Here is a 14,834-nt window from a genome sequence, read left to right as displayed (position 1 = left end):
AAAGACAGACAACGTTTTGGCAACTTTAAAAATCAACATACTTCTGTCTTCATAGGCAGCTGTCCAGATGACACGGTTTTGTTCACGCTACAGTAGCTCACTTCGGTTCTGCCCTGAAAACATTGCCCATGAGAAGACAACTCAGTGCTCACCCTGCGTGCTCTTGAACTTCTGTGCTGAGGTAGCAGTTACCTGTTTTGAAATAGCATTTGCAAGGATGTTTTTAAATACCTGTCTTCCGTGGCACGGAATAAAAATATTTAAAAATTTATTTTCCTCAAGCCAAGAAGCTTCTATACTTTCAAGTGTTAACTCTTAATTAAAAGTGTTAAGCACTTGCTGTCTTTTTAATCTCCAGGAATCACATTTTCAAGCTTTTCCCCTAGCAAGCATACAGTCTCCTGGGTTGTTTGTTTGTGTTTAAAAAACAAAACAACAACAACAACAAAAAAACCACAACCACACAACAAAACGCCACCAAAAGAAAACATGCTACACACCCTAAGCTTCAGACTTAGGACCTAATGTTTTAAAACTATCAAAACAAAACATAAAGATGACACCACAATTTGATCGCTTATCCTCTAGGATATATTTAAATAAGCTATCAAATAGTTATGACTTTCATACACTAAAATTGCAGATGAATATAAATCAATGACGTGAGGAAGAGTAGGGCTGCTTTACATTACCGGTTTCCCAGGACCTTTAATGTTTTTGATGCAGTTCCTGAAAACTTCGTACAGATGAACATTATGAGATGCTTCCTTCTAAAACAAACTCCTTCACAAGAGAAAGACTACAATGAACACATACATGTTTTTGAAGGACTTTCAAGCTCAACATACGTACAAATTAAAGCAGATGTAATTAGCAAAAAAAAAAGAACATCTACACCTTGAGATAAGTCTGTCCATCTCCAGATTTCAATCTTACCACAGGGTGCTGTTTCTCTGAAGGGCACTTTTTCAAGTGCTGATTGCTTCTCTTCAGAAAGTGAAATAAAAGCACCAGGAAAACTGAAGTGTGAGAATCTGAATAGTAAAGCTCAGTAATGTAAAGACATGGGCATACCCTAGGCTTATCAGGAATTCACATTTATAACTGTGGTGGCTATTTTCCTTCACATTTCAAAAACAAGCAAAAAGAAGTCCATCGAGACAATAGGAAACCTAAAGGTATAATTCAGTAGCACCTGAAGCTAGAAACACAGTCTAAGTATCAAAACCCATCCCCCTCTGCCTTCTGAAAGATCAGGATTTTCTTCCACCCCTTTCCCCACAACTTTCAGCTCCATCAGAAAAATGGCTCATTTTCCTGTTTAATCCAGAATCCAACCTACAAGAAGTTTCTTATCTACAGTAACACACACAAGGCAGAATAAAGCTCAGTTAAATCATTATACGGTAGCTAAAACAATACTACAGACAAATTAACTTTTTAATTAGCCTCAAAAAAGCAACAACTGAACTCAGCATCTAAACAAGAATGAGTTACCACCTACAAGGCAATTACAACAAATTTAAATGTAGTACTTTCAATAACTCAAGCTCACTTCTGCTCAAAATGTGAGCAGAACAGGATATTTCAGTAGGAAGGGACCTACAACAATCATCTAGTCCAACTGCCTGACCAATTCAGAGCTGAGCAAAAGTTAAAGCATGTTAAGGGCATTGTCCAAATGCCTCTTAGGTACTGACAAGCTTGGGGCAACAAACACCCCTCTAGGAAGCCTGTCCCAGTGTTTGACCACCCTCTCAGTAAAAAAATGTTTCCTTATGTCCAATCTAAACTTTCCCTCGTGCAGCTCTGAACCATTCCCGTGTGTCCTGCCACTGGGTACTTTGGAGAAGAGATCAGTCCATCCCCCTCCACTTTCCCAATGTAGAAAGAGGACATCAACAAGCAAACATAACAAAGAGTATTAAAATATAAACTGAAGGGTGCATAAGAGAGGGAGGGAATATTTGGGTCACAGGCAAAAACAAACAGTGGATACTAAATCCAGTAGAGTTGTACTTCTTTCTAACTTGTACAGCCACAAGACAAAACATCTTATGTATTACAATCAAACCAGAACAAAAAATTCACAGTGAAATGAGAGTCCTTCAACTGTGACCAGCAACAAACATTGCAATGCATTAATCATTTAGAATTCTAACACAGGTTAAATCAGTCACATTTGTCTTGAATGAAATACCACGTTTTACTTATAGCCCTGCTTTTCCACTTGTGAATAAAGCCTGCATGCCCTACTTGTGGTCACTGGAGACTTACAGGCCTTCTGTAGTTGTAAAAGAAGCTTGACTCAACTGGTAGAATGATACAGAGTGCCTGAAATAAAGAATGATATCAACAAGGAAGAAACGCATGTAGGGATTGAAAAGCACAAAGAATGTAATTTATCCTAACAGAACCTTTTCTTCCCCAGATGGTCTTTTGAAAAATGCCCACTTTCAAATCAAATTACAGTTTCCTATAAAGACATCTAAAGGAAGGAGTAAGACAAAATCTGACTTATGAGAGAAACTTTTGAAATTCAGAAGTTACTAACCTTAAGACCAATACACTTGCACAACCACAACTCACTGATAACAGGCTTCTCAGTCTTTATACCACTTTTCAAGACTTAAAAAAAAAAATTCCCACAAATTCACTTTTCACTGGAAATGGTCAGCTACAGAGATCCTCATTGCTGAAACTGTGAGATTCATTTGTGCTACCCTGCCTCATAGGCAATCACCCCTTTCTTCCAAGAGGCACAGGAAACATCACCCTTTTCTTTCTCCCCATCATCTCTCCAATTGCTCATCACCTTTAATTGCTCAGGCCCTGCAGGATTGTTACACCTCTCAGGTGCGAAGAATAAAGCTCAACAGTTATCCTTAATTCTCTGCCTTGCAAAGCCGAGAGGGTTTCCCCAACTAGAGACACCAAGACCTCCCATAAAGAGGGCAGAGGACTCCAGATTTTTGCAACCCAACTCCCTCACAATACTAGAGATGAAAGGGGAAAAAAGAACCCCTTTGTGCATGGAGCCAAAGGTCAGACTCCAGGGACAGCTGCTGCAGTATGGTAATAAACAGAGCATAGATATGTAGCTCTTTAGATTTCTCCACTTCCCACAAAATGCCAAGTGTTTCCGAGTACTAGAAGCCTATTTATGTCTACCCCACAGCTAGAACAGAGTCATCACTGGTGCTTTGGAGAAAATTCAGAACTTCTGTTCCACCCTGACAAGAACCAGGCACAAGTCCACACTTGGCATTTCACTAGCACAAATGAGATTCCTGTCTGTGTCCTGATTGTGCGCTCTGCTATTAGGCTCCTTCCTTGCAAAACTTACTGTAAAATAGCCGTGTAGTAATGAAAGAAGTAAGAAAACAGACAGGATGTGCTTTTTCAGTTAGCCTTACCTTGCATATGCCCCTCGGATAAGCAACCCAGCTGGCACAGCTATGAGAGCTACAGCTGCCTCCTTTGCCAGCCCCCAAATCACGCCAGGTGGTTCACAATGAAATTGCTGAGCAGCCCCACCAGAGAGAGGCCAGGAAGTTCATCTTCTCCTTGCTGATAACAGAGACGTCTGAAAAAGCTAGACACAAAATCCCCACACTGCTCACCAGCAGCTGACGCATCTACTTCCAGAGCTGTTACATGTGGCTGCAGTAGTACATTTACAATTCTAAAGAAAATACTTATTTTCTCAATTTCACTTACAAAGGTTGAAGGGCTCATTGGTAAATCTGAGGCAACTAGCTTCAAAGAACAGTGCAGCAATGTCTTGTATTTTAATTTTTTAATCAATATCAATGTTACTTTTTTTTCTTTTTCACTAGCATAGTATGTAGTTTCTAAAAGCAGAAGATAGCACAGAAACCAAGAAGAAGGCGTAACTAACTTTCTTTCCTAAGTGGGGAAACACAAGCTATCCATAAATGCATTTTATTCTAATGTAATCACGCATGCTACGTACAAGAGGAAAAACGTGTTTGATTTATCTGTATCGAGTTAAAGCAATACAACCGGTTTACCTACACAAAACACAAGATACAGGTTACTGTTTTTGTGGCCAATAACCATAAAGCTTCAAATCATACACCCCTTCACTACTGCATGTAATCCTGCATACCTGACTTAACTTTGTATTACAGCTTGGTTATTTATGTAGCTTTTTCTCACCTTCATGGTATCAAGAGTTCAACTGTCAGTAAGCACATCATAAGCCTGTGCAAGTCTCATTTTCCAACTATATATACTTCACCTTAAAAACCACTCCAGAACTACAACTAAAAGGAGATGAAGCTGCTCTCCCAGTCGACTCCACTCGTTGGTATTCAGCCTACTAAGCACTACCATGTAAAATTATGACCAATATGACCAAAGATTAATAAAAATGCATTGTCCTTGTTTAGTAATAGTAACCGGGCATCCAGGATCAAAATTAGCAATTTTTAAGGGCTTTGTAATTCAAACAAATATCCTTCTCATAAAATTGACAGGTCAGTTTAAAAGTATGACTACTAAAGAAAGTCAGGTAGTCATACTGAAAGAAAAAAGTCTTAAGCCAATTTGGTTTGGGTTTTTTTTGAGTATTCTTGCATTCTTAAAATGAAGCAATTCTCTCATTCCCAGCATTTTAAGTGTTTGGAACTGAAAACTGCAATGCATTTTTTTAATATATATGTGTTAAGCTGATGACATGTGGAAAGTCAACTTTCAAGTCTCACGCACCTTTACTTCAATAGTTTCATATGCCAGATGGTTGCAGATGTTTCTAGGTAGCTGGGCCTACTAGAGAGCTCACTGCTACTTTTGTCCAAACTTGTTCCTCTGCTAAAAATATGTAACAACATTCCTTGCTGTCTTATTAATAACTGTAATACAATATAAAGTTAATATTAATATAATGCAATCCAGGTGGTGTGGAAAGTGATGACAGAGGTGTAATAGCTGGCACTCTTTCCTCGGAGCCAGTAATGAAGTAATACCATAGCACATGGATACAGCCTACTGAAGCAAAGAAGGTGTATAGCCCCAGCCCAGACCACTCAAGGTCACCAAAAAATACATGACACTTTTTGAAAGAGTAGAGGTACTAACCTTTCCTGGCTGAATTTCAGTCAGAGAAGTGAACAGCAAAACCAATTAACATTGCCATAGGTGATAATGTGATAGTTGATTGACTGACAGCTCACCTACCTTGCATACACTTGCAAGAGGGGTGTAATACCATCCTCACACCCCAGCAAGTGAGATCAGACAAAAAGAAAAGGGACTCTCATTTAGACCCTAATTATTTGTGAGATAGGAAAGCTGTGAAAACACAGGGAAAACTCTTCCTCAACCTTTTTAGAACTCATGTTCTTATCTAGGACAATGTGGGAAGAAGAGTAGATTGCAACATGCCAGGTCCCACCACTTTTCTCTGACCATTCCTCCACCAACATAGATATGGACTGAAGTCGTCTTAGTCTCTTGCTAACTGAAGCAAATAGCAATCTTCATACAAGAATTTTGGAAGAAAGGAGGTAGCTACAGCTGGTTTTGAAAGAAAACATCAACATTTCCAAGGATAAGACTTGGGGTATGATAACAGCAAGGTCTACCTTCTTCCAATTCATCTGTTTCATTACAAACCTCCAGTAAAAGCATGGTGATGCGAGTTTCCAGGGGCTGCATCTGACACATCTGTGATTTCAAAATTTAGAACTACCTGCTGACATCATGTTCACACCCATCACTCTTGACACTGAGTTCTACAAAGACTCTTATGTGGTGAGCAGCCAAATTGAAAGATTTGCAAGAGAGAAATGTCAAATTCAAGAATGAGACCTCTGGCATAGGGCTGCTCCTCTGCTTTTACAATATGGCTTTTAAGCCTAGATCAAACAAATGAACTGAACTATAACTTGCCCAAACTATAACTTGTCAGAAGAACCTTGCAAGAACTTCAAAGACCTCCAACGTTAAACTGCCAGAGATAAAGCTGAGAATTTGACAGTTACTTTGTATCTGCTGTAGGGGTATCTCTGTTCCTTTGAAGGCCCACACCACAGAAGACAATAAGCTACCAGAGACTGGGCAGCTTTTCACAGTTGTGCTTTTGGGAGGGTGTTTACACTCCCCCAGAAGGGTGTGTTTCACAGGGGACTCTGATGCAGCTTGTGCTTTCAAGTCAGAAGACAGAGCTGGATCCTACCCCCCTGCACTCATAAACACTTCCCTAGAAAATTCAAGCACACATGACCGTGACAGGGTCAATCTCTTGAAGCACAGATTTTGTCAGCTCCAAAAATACTTAGCTAGATCCAGAACACTTTGGAAACCTGTGTGAAATAACCACAGAGTTAAATCACCTCTTCTCTCAAAGTATAGGAAAGGGCTGATGTCCACCTGCCTCAAGGATAATATGAAAGACCTAGGCGTCTTGACAGCCATTAACTAAAACATTCCCCAGTCCTCAGCAGTGACACTTGCAGAAGATATCATCCAGTTTCCCCTGCCTGTGGGTTCATTTTCTCTGGAATAATGATGATATTCTAGTTTCCATCTTCTATTCTTCAGCTCCGATGAAGAGCATTATGACCAACCCAAAAACGCTCCCTTCACTGCTACCTCCAGCAGGATCAGGATCCAAACCACCAAGGCATTTCTTAATGCGACCGCGTGTCAAGGCAACGCAGGGAAAAGGAGCAAGTTGGTAGGTTTTCTGGTCTCGGAAAACCTGAGATTGATGCCAGGATATAGCCTGGCTTTGAGTTCAATGCCAGAGCTGAGTTCCATGCCAGGACACGGCCCAGTGGAACAGCCCCTGCTATCAGTTTACATCACACCATGCCCCAGAGTCAGCCCTGGCTTTAATCTAGGGCTAATCACAGCAGCTGAAGACTGAAATCTGGATGGTTTCTTTATGAATGAAACTCCTGAATCCCTCTAGTGCTCATTGGATTTATTTACTTACAATCACTGGTTTTTTGAATGACACTGTTCCTAATTACAAATTCTTGGAAGAGATTTAAACACAGAAGTTGCCTCCAGAGGGAACAGGGGGTCAAAACAACTACCCTTGTAGCATTTTATCTCCCCACCATGACCACCAGTACGCCATATGCACTGTGAGATTTTTTTTTTTTCATTTTTCTTTATTACACAAAGTATTTCAATTACATTTTCTTGATAAATTAGACAGTGTGATTTCCTGTATTATTCTAAACATGTATATCTTACAGAGCTGTCCCAACACTGAACAGTACTGTGGGATGTGAAAACAGAATATGGATACATAGTCAGCACGCTGTAATTACATGAATAAGTTATAATGAAGAAGATCTCTAAAAAAAGCACACCACTTGACATGGGCCATGTATATATATCGGCTCTCTTGAACGACCCTGTGTCAGCAAGTTGTAAGTATAAAGTAACTCAAAGCAATTCAAAACCAACAAACCCAAAGTACCAAATTAGATTCAAAGTGCATTATTGGCACTGGGCCTGAGCCGCAAATTTAGATCCAATTCTGAATCTTCCCAAGATTCACAGAGATGGGCAGAAAGGACATCTGAATTTAGAGCCCATGCTTGATCCAGTTCATTTTCATGCAACAGACAGTAAGAGAGATAAAAAAATCCTCATCCAAAATGGCACCTTGGATAGCCAAATCAATATAAGCAACCCACAAAAGCTCTGCAGCATGGCTTAGTTACTCAGCAAAAATTTGTAGACGTGGCTAAAACTACCATAACAGAATTTGTGGTACTTCCATTGCATCAGTGTGTTGCCACCTAGCACCAAGGCACCTGAAACTAAGGGGGATACCCAAGGCAAGTGTTCCTGATGACAGTGCCATGCCCCGTGGGGGTCAGTCTGGCACACATGCACCAGGCACGACTGCTGCACACACAAGGCAGAATGGAGCACAACCCAGGTACAACAAGCTCCTTCATCCACAGATAGAGCCATCGCAAAAGCTATGTGCACAGAACGAAGCAGGCGGGAAAGGGTGAGGGAGAAGGTATTAGGCACATAATTCCAAGTAAAAGAAGGACTGCAGACACCCTTCTTCTCAGTTTTGCCTATCAACTGGTTTAGGTGCTCCACCTCATCCAGATACTTGATGCATTCAAGGTGGTAAAGCCCATTCTAGTGAGCGCTCACGGAACTCAGCCACCTAACTTCACTGCACTCTGCCACATTCGGAAGACACTTTGTAGATCTAGACTTGCATTCACATGCAATAATTGTACGTTTAAAGAGAAGAAGTAGTAAAACTAATAGATGAAATCAAGAGTTGTACATCCAAAGAACTGGACTAAAGAAATGCTGCCTTTTGGAGTCAAACGATAACATCTGTTGGTAACAAAAAAGCTACTAACAACATGAGAGGTCAGCATATCAAAGCATTTTTCATTAGAGTTTTAAACTGTTTTTTAATAACTGTTTATAATATTTAACTTACAATGATTTGTAATATAAGTTATTTTATTAACTACAAAAATACCATCAACACTACAAATTTCAAGTCTGCAATGGTGAAATCTGACACTTAAAACCTGATGAAAGGGAACTAGCATTGATTATCCAAACTTGCTAGCAAAAAGGCCAACAGTTTCTAAGATTTCAGGAGTGACTTCGACATCAGCGTTACTATGTATTTGAGCTATAAACTCCTAAGTCTGCTTCGAAATATTTTGCTCTAGTCACCATCAAGATACTAAATGGACCATCAATCCATAAGCTCACTAATTTTCAAAGTAATTAATCAACCAAGCCTCAAATGTGTCAATGTGAATTGACACCTACAATCTGCTTTGACAGCTGCATTCCTCCAAGATGACAGAATCTGTCCTGATCCTTGTGAGAAATAGAGGAAAATCCTTCTCAGTCAACTAATGTGGTGATCTAGAGACCAGTCTTGAGGAAAAGCTGAAGAATATCCACACTTCTGAAAAAGAAAATTCAAGGTCTGTCCCTAAGAAGTTACACAAATCTGTTGGTTCTACAAAACCACACATACAAAGATATATTGCCAAACACAGAAAGGTTGCACTAACTGCAAGTATATATAAAGAAACAAGATTTTGGTATAACTAGTAAAAGCAAACAAGTCTAATCAACTTTTTTTCTTTTTTTTTCCTCGTCTTTGTAGAAGCTAAGAGAAGGCCAAGAGACAGAATTAAGGCACTCTTGAAACAGGCCCTGGTTCTGCAAACACAAAGCTAACTTTAACCATGTAAGCAGATTTCAGTGAGCTTGCCCACATAATTACAACAGCAGAAACAAAATATTTGCAAGAGTTAACCTGAGGTTCTGACTGTCTTTCAATAGCTGGGCTTACAGCACCTCTAGAGAGTTGAAGCCGTCTTTCATCCAACGTCTACAAGTCCAGTTTCCAAAAATTAATTAAGCTTGAGAAACACACTGCACGCTGAAACATGGGGCAGGAGTTAAATGTATATAAGTGGCCACGGATTTTGGGTATCCGTGAAGACACTAAACCTTGAGGGGGTTTTGGTTAGTGTAGGGTTATCGAAAAAAAAAAAAAAAAAAGCCAAGAAAGTATCCAAAGCAAAGAAAAAGCAACACACAACACAGTGGAATACCCTTGAAAATAAGGTTGAATTAACTGAAAATCCAGATTTTAAACTATCTTTTATTTACTTTGTTAAGTGTTGGGAATCCATCCTGGCCTTCTTTTAATTAGCTCTGACTCCAAAAAAAGCCTCCCTTGAAAACAATGGGACCAGTCTCTGAATTGGGGACGACTGAGCACATGAAAACAGAATTGACCCAGCACACCAAGAGCTTCCAAAGGTTTTGTGCATTAGGCAGAGCTCTGTTCACTGGATGCTGTATCCTTGGCAACTATTATGTGAGAAACCGTTCTACAAATGCAAAACTTCTGTCTGCTCCAAGAGCTTTTATCTGAAACACTTTTATAGGGTTCTGGATATCCTTAAATCTAAGGGCACACACAGCCCTTTGTCATCTTTCCACAAGCTCCCAAGAGCAAGTTATAATACAAGTGATGTTAAGAGAGTATTTTCCTCCCACTTCATCAGAAAACAAAAGTTTTACAACTTTTACTTTGTTTTCTTCTGGGAAGAAAAGAAGTGAGCATTTTTTCCCCTTTTTCTGTGTTGCACTCTACAGAACTAATGTACAGATGCAAGATAATAATGAAAGGACATCATTATTAAGTCAATCAATGGCATTGCCTTGATAACTGAAAATTCAATGAACATGCCCGGGTGCCTGACTTCAAGGGCAGAACTACAGATGCCAGCATACTTATTAGAAGTAGTATGCAAGAAGAGATAGCAAGATTTGACAAGGGCTATGGCAGTAACATGCTGCAGCTCTTCACAAGAGGGACTAGTGGTACCAATTGTTTCAAGGGCAGCAGACACACTGCTATTTTTACCAAAGCCCTTGCTGTAACTGCCCAGCTCGTTAAACCTCACCACAGTAAACCTCGGATCCTGCCTGCACGACCATGATCCCCGCAGCTGGGTTGCCCTTAAACTACACGTTATTCCCCAATATCCCCAGACATCCAGACATCGCTAGCGAGGGGAAGGCACGCAGTATTTGATACTCAACTACGGCTTCGGTTTGGTGGGGTGTTTTTCATCCCGAGCAAAACGCACAGCAGCTACAGCTACAGCAGAGGCGGAAAGCGTTAGGGAACACACGAGAGCAGCGGGGAAGCCCCTCAGGCGTCCCCCCCCGGTCCATCCTCGGGACTTAAGGAAATATTTATACTGCCGGGGCGAGGGATAGCGCCGGCGGGGCACGGGAGCCGGCGGCCCCCGGCGCTGCAGGGCAGCCCCTCGGCCAGGCGCTCTCCCCGCGCAGCCCCGCCGGGTGAGGAGCCCGGGATGCCGCCCCGCAGGGGCCGGGGGCCGCCCGTTGCCTTTCGGCCCCTCTTCACCGCTGCCGGGCTCCCGCGGGGAGGCCGCTACCGTTCGCCCGGTGTCCCCGACACCCCACTTCTCCCTCCCCCAATACCTTCTGCGGGGCGCGGAGGAGGCGGTGCACTCCGGGCAGCTGGGTGGCCAGCGGGATGTCCTCCCGGAAGGTGTACAGCGGCGGCCGGGTGGGCTCGGGGAAGTTGGTGCTGTTGAAGGGGTCGGTGTCATCCAGCAGCTGCACCCGGCACACCAGCGTGGCCATGGCGCATCCATCCACCGCCGCGGCCGGGTGCGGCGGGGGCGCAGGCGGGGGAGCGGGCACCCCCAAGTCACCGACACCGAGGTGCTGCCTGCGTGCCCACTGCTGGCTGGGAGAGGCACTCTCGTCCCGGCCGCAGCCCCCCCAGAGCAGGCTGGCCGGCCGGCAGCCTCCCGGCTGGCTCTCCGAGCGAGCGCCGGCCGCCTCACAGCCGCCGCGCCTCGGGGAGGCGGCCCATGGCCCCTTCCCTGCCGGGATCCACGAGTGCGGCCGCGCTTCAGGCCGAGAAAGGAGGCGGCGCCGGAGTCGCGGAGCGCGGTCAGAGCGGTGGCGGCGGCAGCAGCAGCAGCAGCTCCCCCATGCCCGGCCGCTGCGCGCCGAGCGGGCAGCGGGACTGCCGCGGCCGGCACCGGCAACGCAGAAGCGCCGGGCAGAGGGCGGCCAGCGCCCCCACGCGGTCACCGGCGGAGGCGCCGCCCTCAAGCGCGCCCTGGCGGACCCCTCCTCCCCACGGCCTGAGGAGACCTCCCCAACGCGGGATTCCCCCACCTCCGCCGGGCCGGGAGGAGGGGGAAGAGAAAGCGAGAGGGCCTACTAGCCCCTCCCGCTGCGGTGGGGGAGAGGGAGGGACCCTCACTCCGCAGCTCTTCCCCCTCCCCTCTCGGGACTGAGAAACCTTCGCCTCAGGGCCGAATAACGGTTGCCGCCCGGGCGGGCATCGCCGGCCCCGGGCACCGCGCCCCGCCAGGGCTCTCCTGGGGGCAGAGAGGCCCTGCAGAGGGATCTGGACGAATTGGAGAACTGGGCAATCACCAACCGCATGAAGTTCAACAAGGGCAAGTGCTGGATTTTGCACCTGGGACACGGCAACCCTGGCTGTACATACAGACTGGGGGATGAGATGCTGGAAAGCAGCTCTGCGGAAAGGGATCTGGGGCTTCCGGTCAATGGCAAGTTGAACATGAGCCAACAGTGTCCCTGGCAGCCAAGAGGGCCAACCGTGTCCTGGGGTGCATCAAGCACAGCATTGCCAGCCGGGTGAGGGAGGTGATTGTCCTGCTCTGCTCTGCACTGGTGCGGCCTCACCTGGAGCACTGTGTGCAGTTCTGGGCATCACAGGATAAAAAAGTTATTAAGCTACTGGAGAGTGTCCAGAAGGGGTCTATGAAGTTGGTGAAGAGTTTGGAGGGCAAGCTGTATGAGGAGCGGCTAAAGTCACTTGGTTTGTTCAGCCTGGAGAAGTAGAGATGAAGAGGAGACATCATCATAGTCTACAGCTTCCTCACAAGGGGAGGAGGAGGGGCAGGTGCTGAATTCTTTTTAGTGACCAATGACAGAACCCGAGGGAATGTCAGGAAGATGTGCCAGGGGAGGTTTAGGTTGGACATTAGGAAAAGGTTCTTCCCCAGAGGGTGGTGGAGCACTGGAACAGGCTCCCCAGGGAGGTGTCATGGCTCCAAGCCTGACAGTGTTCAAGAAGAGACTGGACAACACCCTCAGACACACGGTGTGAACTGTGGGGTTGTCATATGCAGGGACAGGAATTGGACTCGATGATCCTTGTGGATCCCTTCCAACTCAGGACATTTTATGATTCTATGAATCTAGATGAAGAGGGGGTGCAAGAGTCAACCCCACCATGAGGGAAGGTGCTGCAGACAGATGGCCGGGGCAGGTTCAGCCACTCACAGTGCAGTGGGGGTGCCAGCCCCCCGCCTGTCAGGAGTGCACTTGTGCTAATTCAGTCTCGCTGTCACAAACGTCCGAAATCTTTAGTATAGTATTTATGCAGCCCCAAAAGGAAGCTTTAAATAATACCTGCTTAAAAAAAAAGTATTTTGAAAATTGATCTGAAACCTGGGTATTTGACCAACCGTTTTGCATGGGTTTCTCTGTATTTGCACAAAACCACCTTTGCTTTTGGGGTTGTATGTACCTTGTGTTTGTTTGGCCTCTCAGAGTGTACAGCTTGGGCAATCTCCACACCCCAGGCAGGAGACACGCCAGGATCCGCCTGGCTTTGCACCTTGGCTTTCATCTTGCTCTGGGCCTGCTCTTTCCTTCTCCAGAGGAAGGCTGGGACAAAGTGCCAGGCACACAGCTTCTCACACTCTTCTAGTCAACTCTGTGCTTAATTACCCCATCTCATTTGTGAGGATCAAGGATGCATAAGTCTTGGACTCTTCGTTCTTAGGGGCTCAGGATGCAGGAGGAGGAGTGTGAAATACAGAGAATGAAGGCTTTCACTATCCTGGGGGAATGGCTGCATTTCCACGGGCTAATCATATACCCAAATGGATGCACCATGCTTTACAGCCATGGTTCGTGACTTGATTATCCTTTTGTCCTTTGTGGAGTGTGCTGTGGGACAAGAGCTGTAGCACTGTGAGAAATGGGGGATTTATCACAGAAATTATATGTCTTAAGCAAGAAATCATGACCTCTAGATCACAGTGTTCACATGAAGCAACCATTTCCTTCCAAAATGATTACTGGTTTGGGAGTATTTGTCAGTGCTGAGGCAAAAGGGGATTTCTGTCCACACGTGGTCTGTCCTTCTGTTTCTGTTATTCTCAGGACTAACTTGTCATGATTTGGTTTTGCCTGCAGTTATGCATATTTTCAGAAAACATCATCTAGCATAAAGATTGCTAAAATCAAGGATTTTAAAACTCAGAAGGTATCTTGCTGTTTCAGATACTTCACAGCTGATGTTTTATTCACCTTTTTTTTTCCTTCTCCCTTAGCTTGAACAAGAAAAAGGGCCTGTGGGCTGTCTCACCCCATTTCTCATCCATGTCTCTCAATTGCAGTTCTCATGCTCCATCAATAGTTACACATGGTGAGGTCCTGATTTTGAGTATTGTATCTAACCAAATGAAAACTCATATTTTACAAATAAATTTATTTCTGTATCTGCCTTAGTACTGACAATTTAGTTTGTGGAGAAAATCATATTACTGCAAATCTGTCTGCTTATTTATGTTGTATATTTTTGTCACCATGTAAAGTCAAGATTAAACAGGTTATTTTGGTTTTATTAATTGTAATTTACTTTCCATTTATATTAAGCTTCCAATTCTGTAAAACAAATTTCTACATTTGCTGCTAATCAAAGAGCAATATGAGGTGGCATAAGATTGCTATTCATTGGACTAATCCTGACTTTTGTTAATTAATATATGGCACTTGTCTTGTTGCAGAGGCATTAATACTTGGAAGGCAGTTTTAAATACATCATGGAAACCAAGATTTTATATAGAGTCAATGTGACAGCATCATCTATCTTTCCTCCAATACCAGAAAACGAAAATAAAGGATGAGTGCAATCCTTGTAGAGATCAAATATCTCTAAGGCCCAACAACAAAACATCTAGTCACAGACTCTAAATCCCATGAGGAAGAATTAGACATTGTGCATCAACTAGATTTCCAAATAAGAGGTGGAGATACTTTTTATGACCAGGCTGCTGGAAAGAAAGAATGAGGCAAATGTGAAAGGAACCTGAGTCAACCAGAGCTTGGAAGTGCATCTGCCTACAGTTTTTCCTCATTGTAAACATCCCTAAACACTACAGACCTTTAAATTCCAGAAGCTAGATTTTATTTTAGTTTGGATTAAAGCAATACAGGTGAAAAGAGAAAACACAGATCTGCTGGAT

At 43.9% G+C, this 14,834-nt stretch overlaps 1 protein-coding gene across 14 annotated transcripts in view; it reads right to left on the bottom strand.

The window, feature by feature from the left end:
• FHOD3 (formin homology 2 domain containing 3) overlaps positions 1-11,597 on the bottom strand; it is a 385,520-nt gene extending 373,923 nt beyond the window's left edge. For 4 of the 14 annotated variants that reach the window (XM_065052812.1, XM_065052801.1, XM_065052803.1 and 1 more), the window contains exon 1: positions 11,011-11,597. In XM_065052812.1, coding sequence (XP_064908884.1) covers positions 11,011-11,175 — 165 coding nt within the window. In that variant the 5' untranslated portion in view covers positions 11,176-11,597. The remainder of the gene's footprint in view (positions 1-11,010) is intronic. The other 10 variants (XM_065052798.1, XM_065052799.1, XM_065052800.1 and 7 more) reach the window with 4 other exon arrangements.
• Between the last annotated feature and the right edge of the window lie 3,237 nt (positions 11,598-14,834).

The sequence above is a fragment of the Columba livia genome, chromosome 2, assembly GCF_036013475.1.
Source record: "Columba livia isolate bColLiv1 breed racing homer chromosome 2, bColLiv1.pat.W.v2, whole genome shotgun sequence".
Lineage (NCBI taxonomy): Eukaryota > Metazoa > Chordata > Aves > Columbiformes > Columbidae > Columba > Columba livia.
The sequence above is the reverse complement of the archived record's forward strand: the minus strand, read 5'-3'. Positions and strand labels throughout refer to the sequence as shown.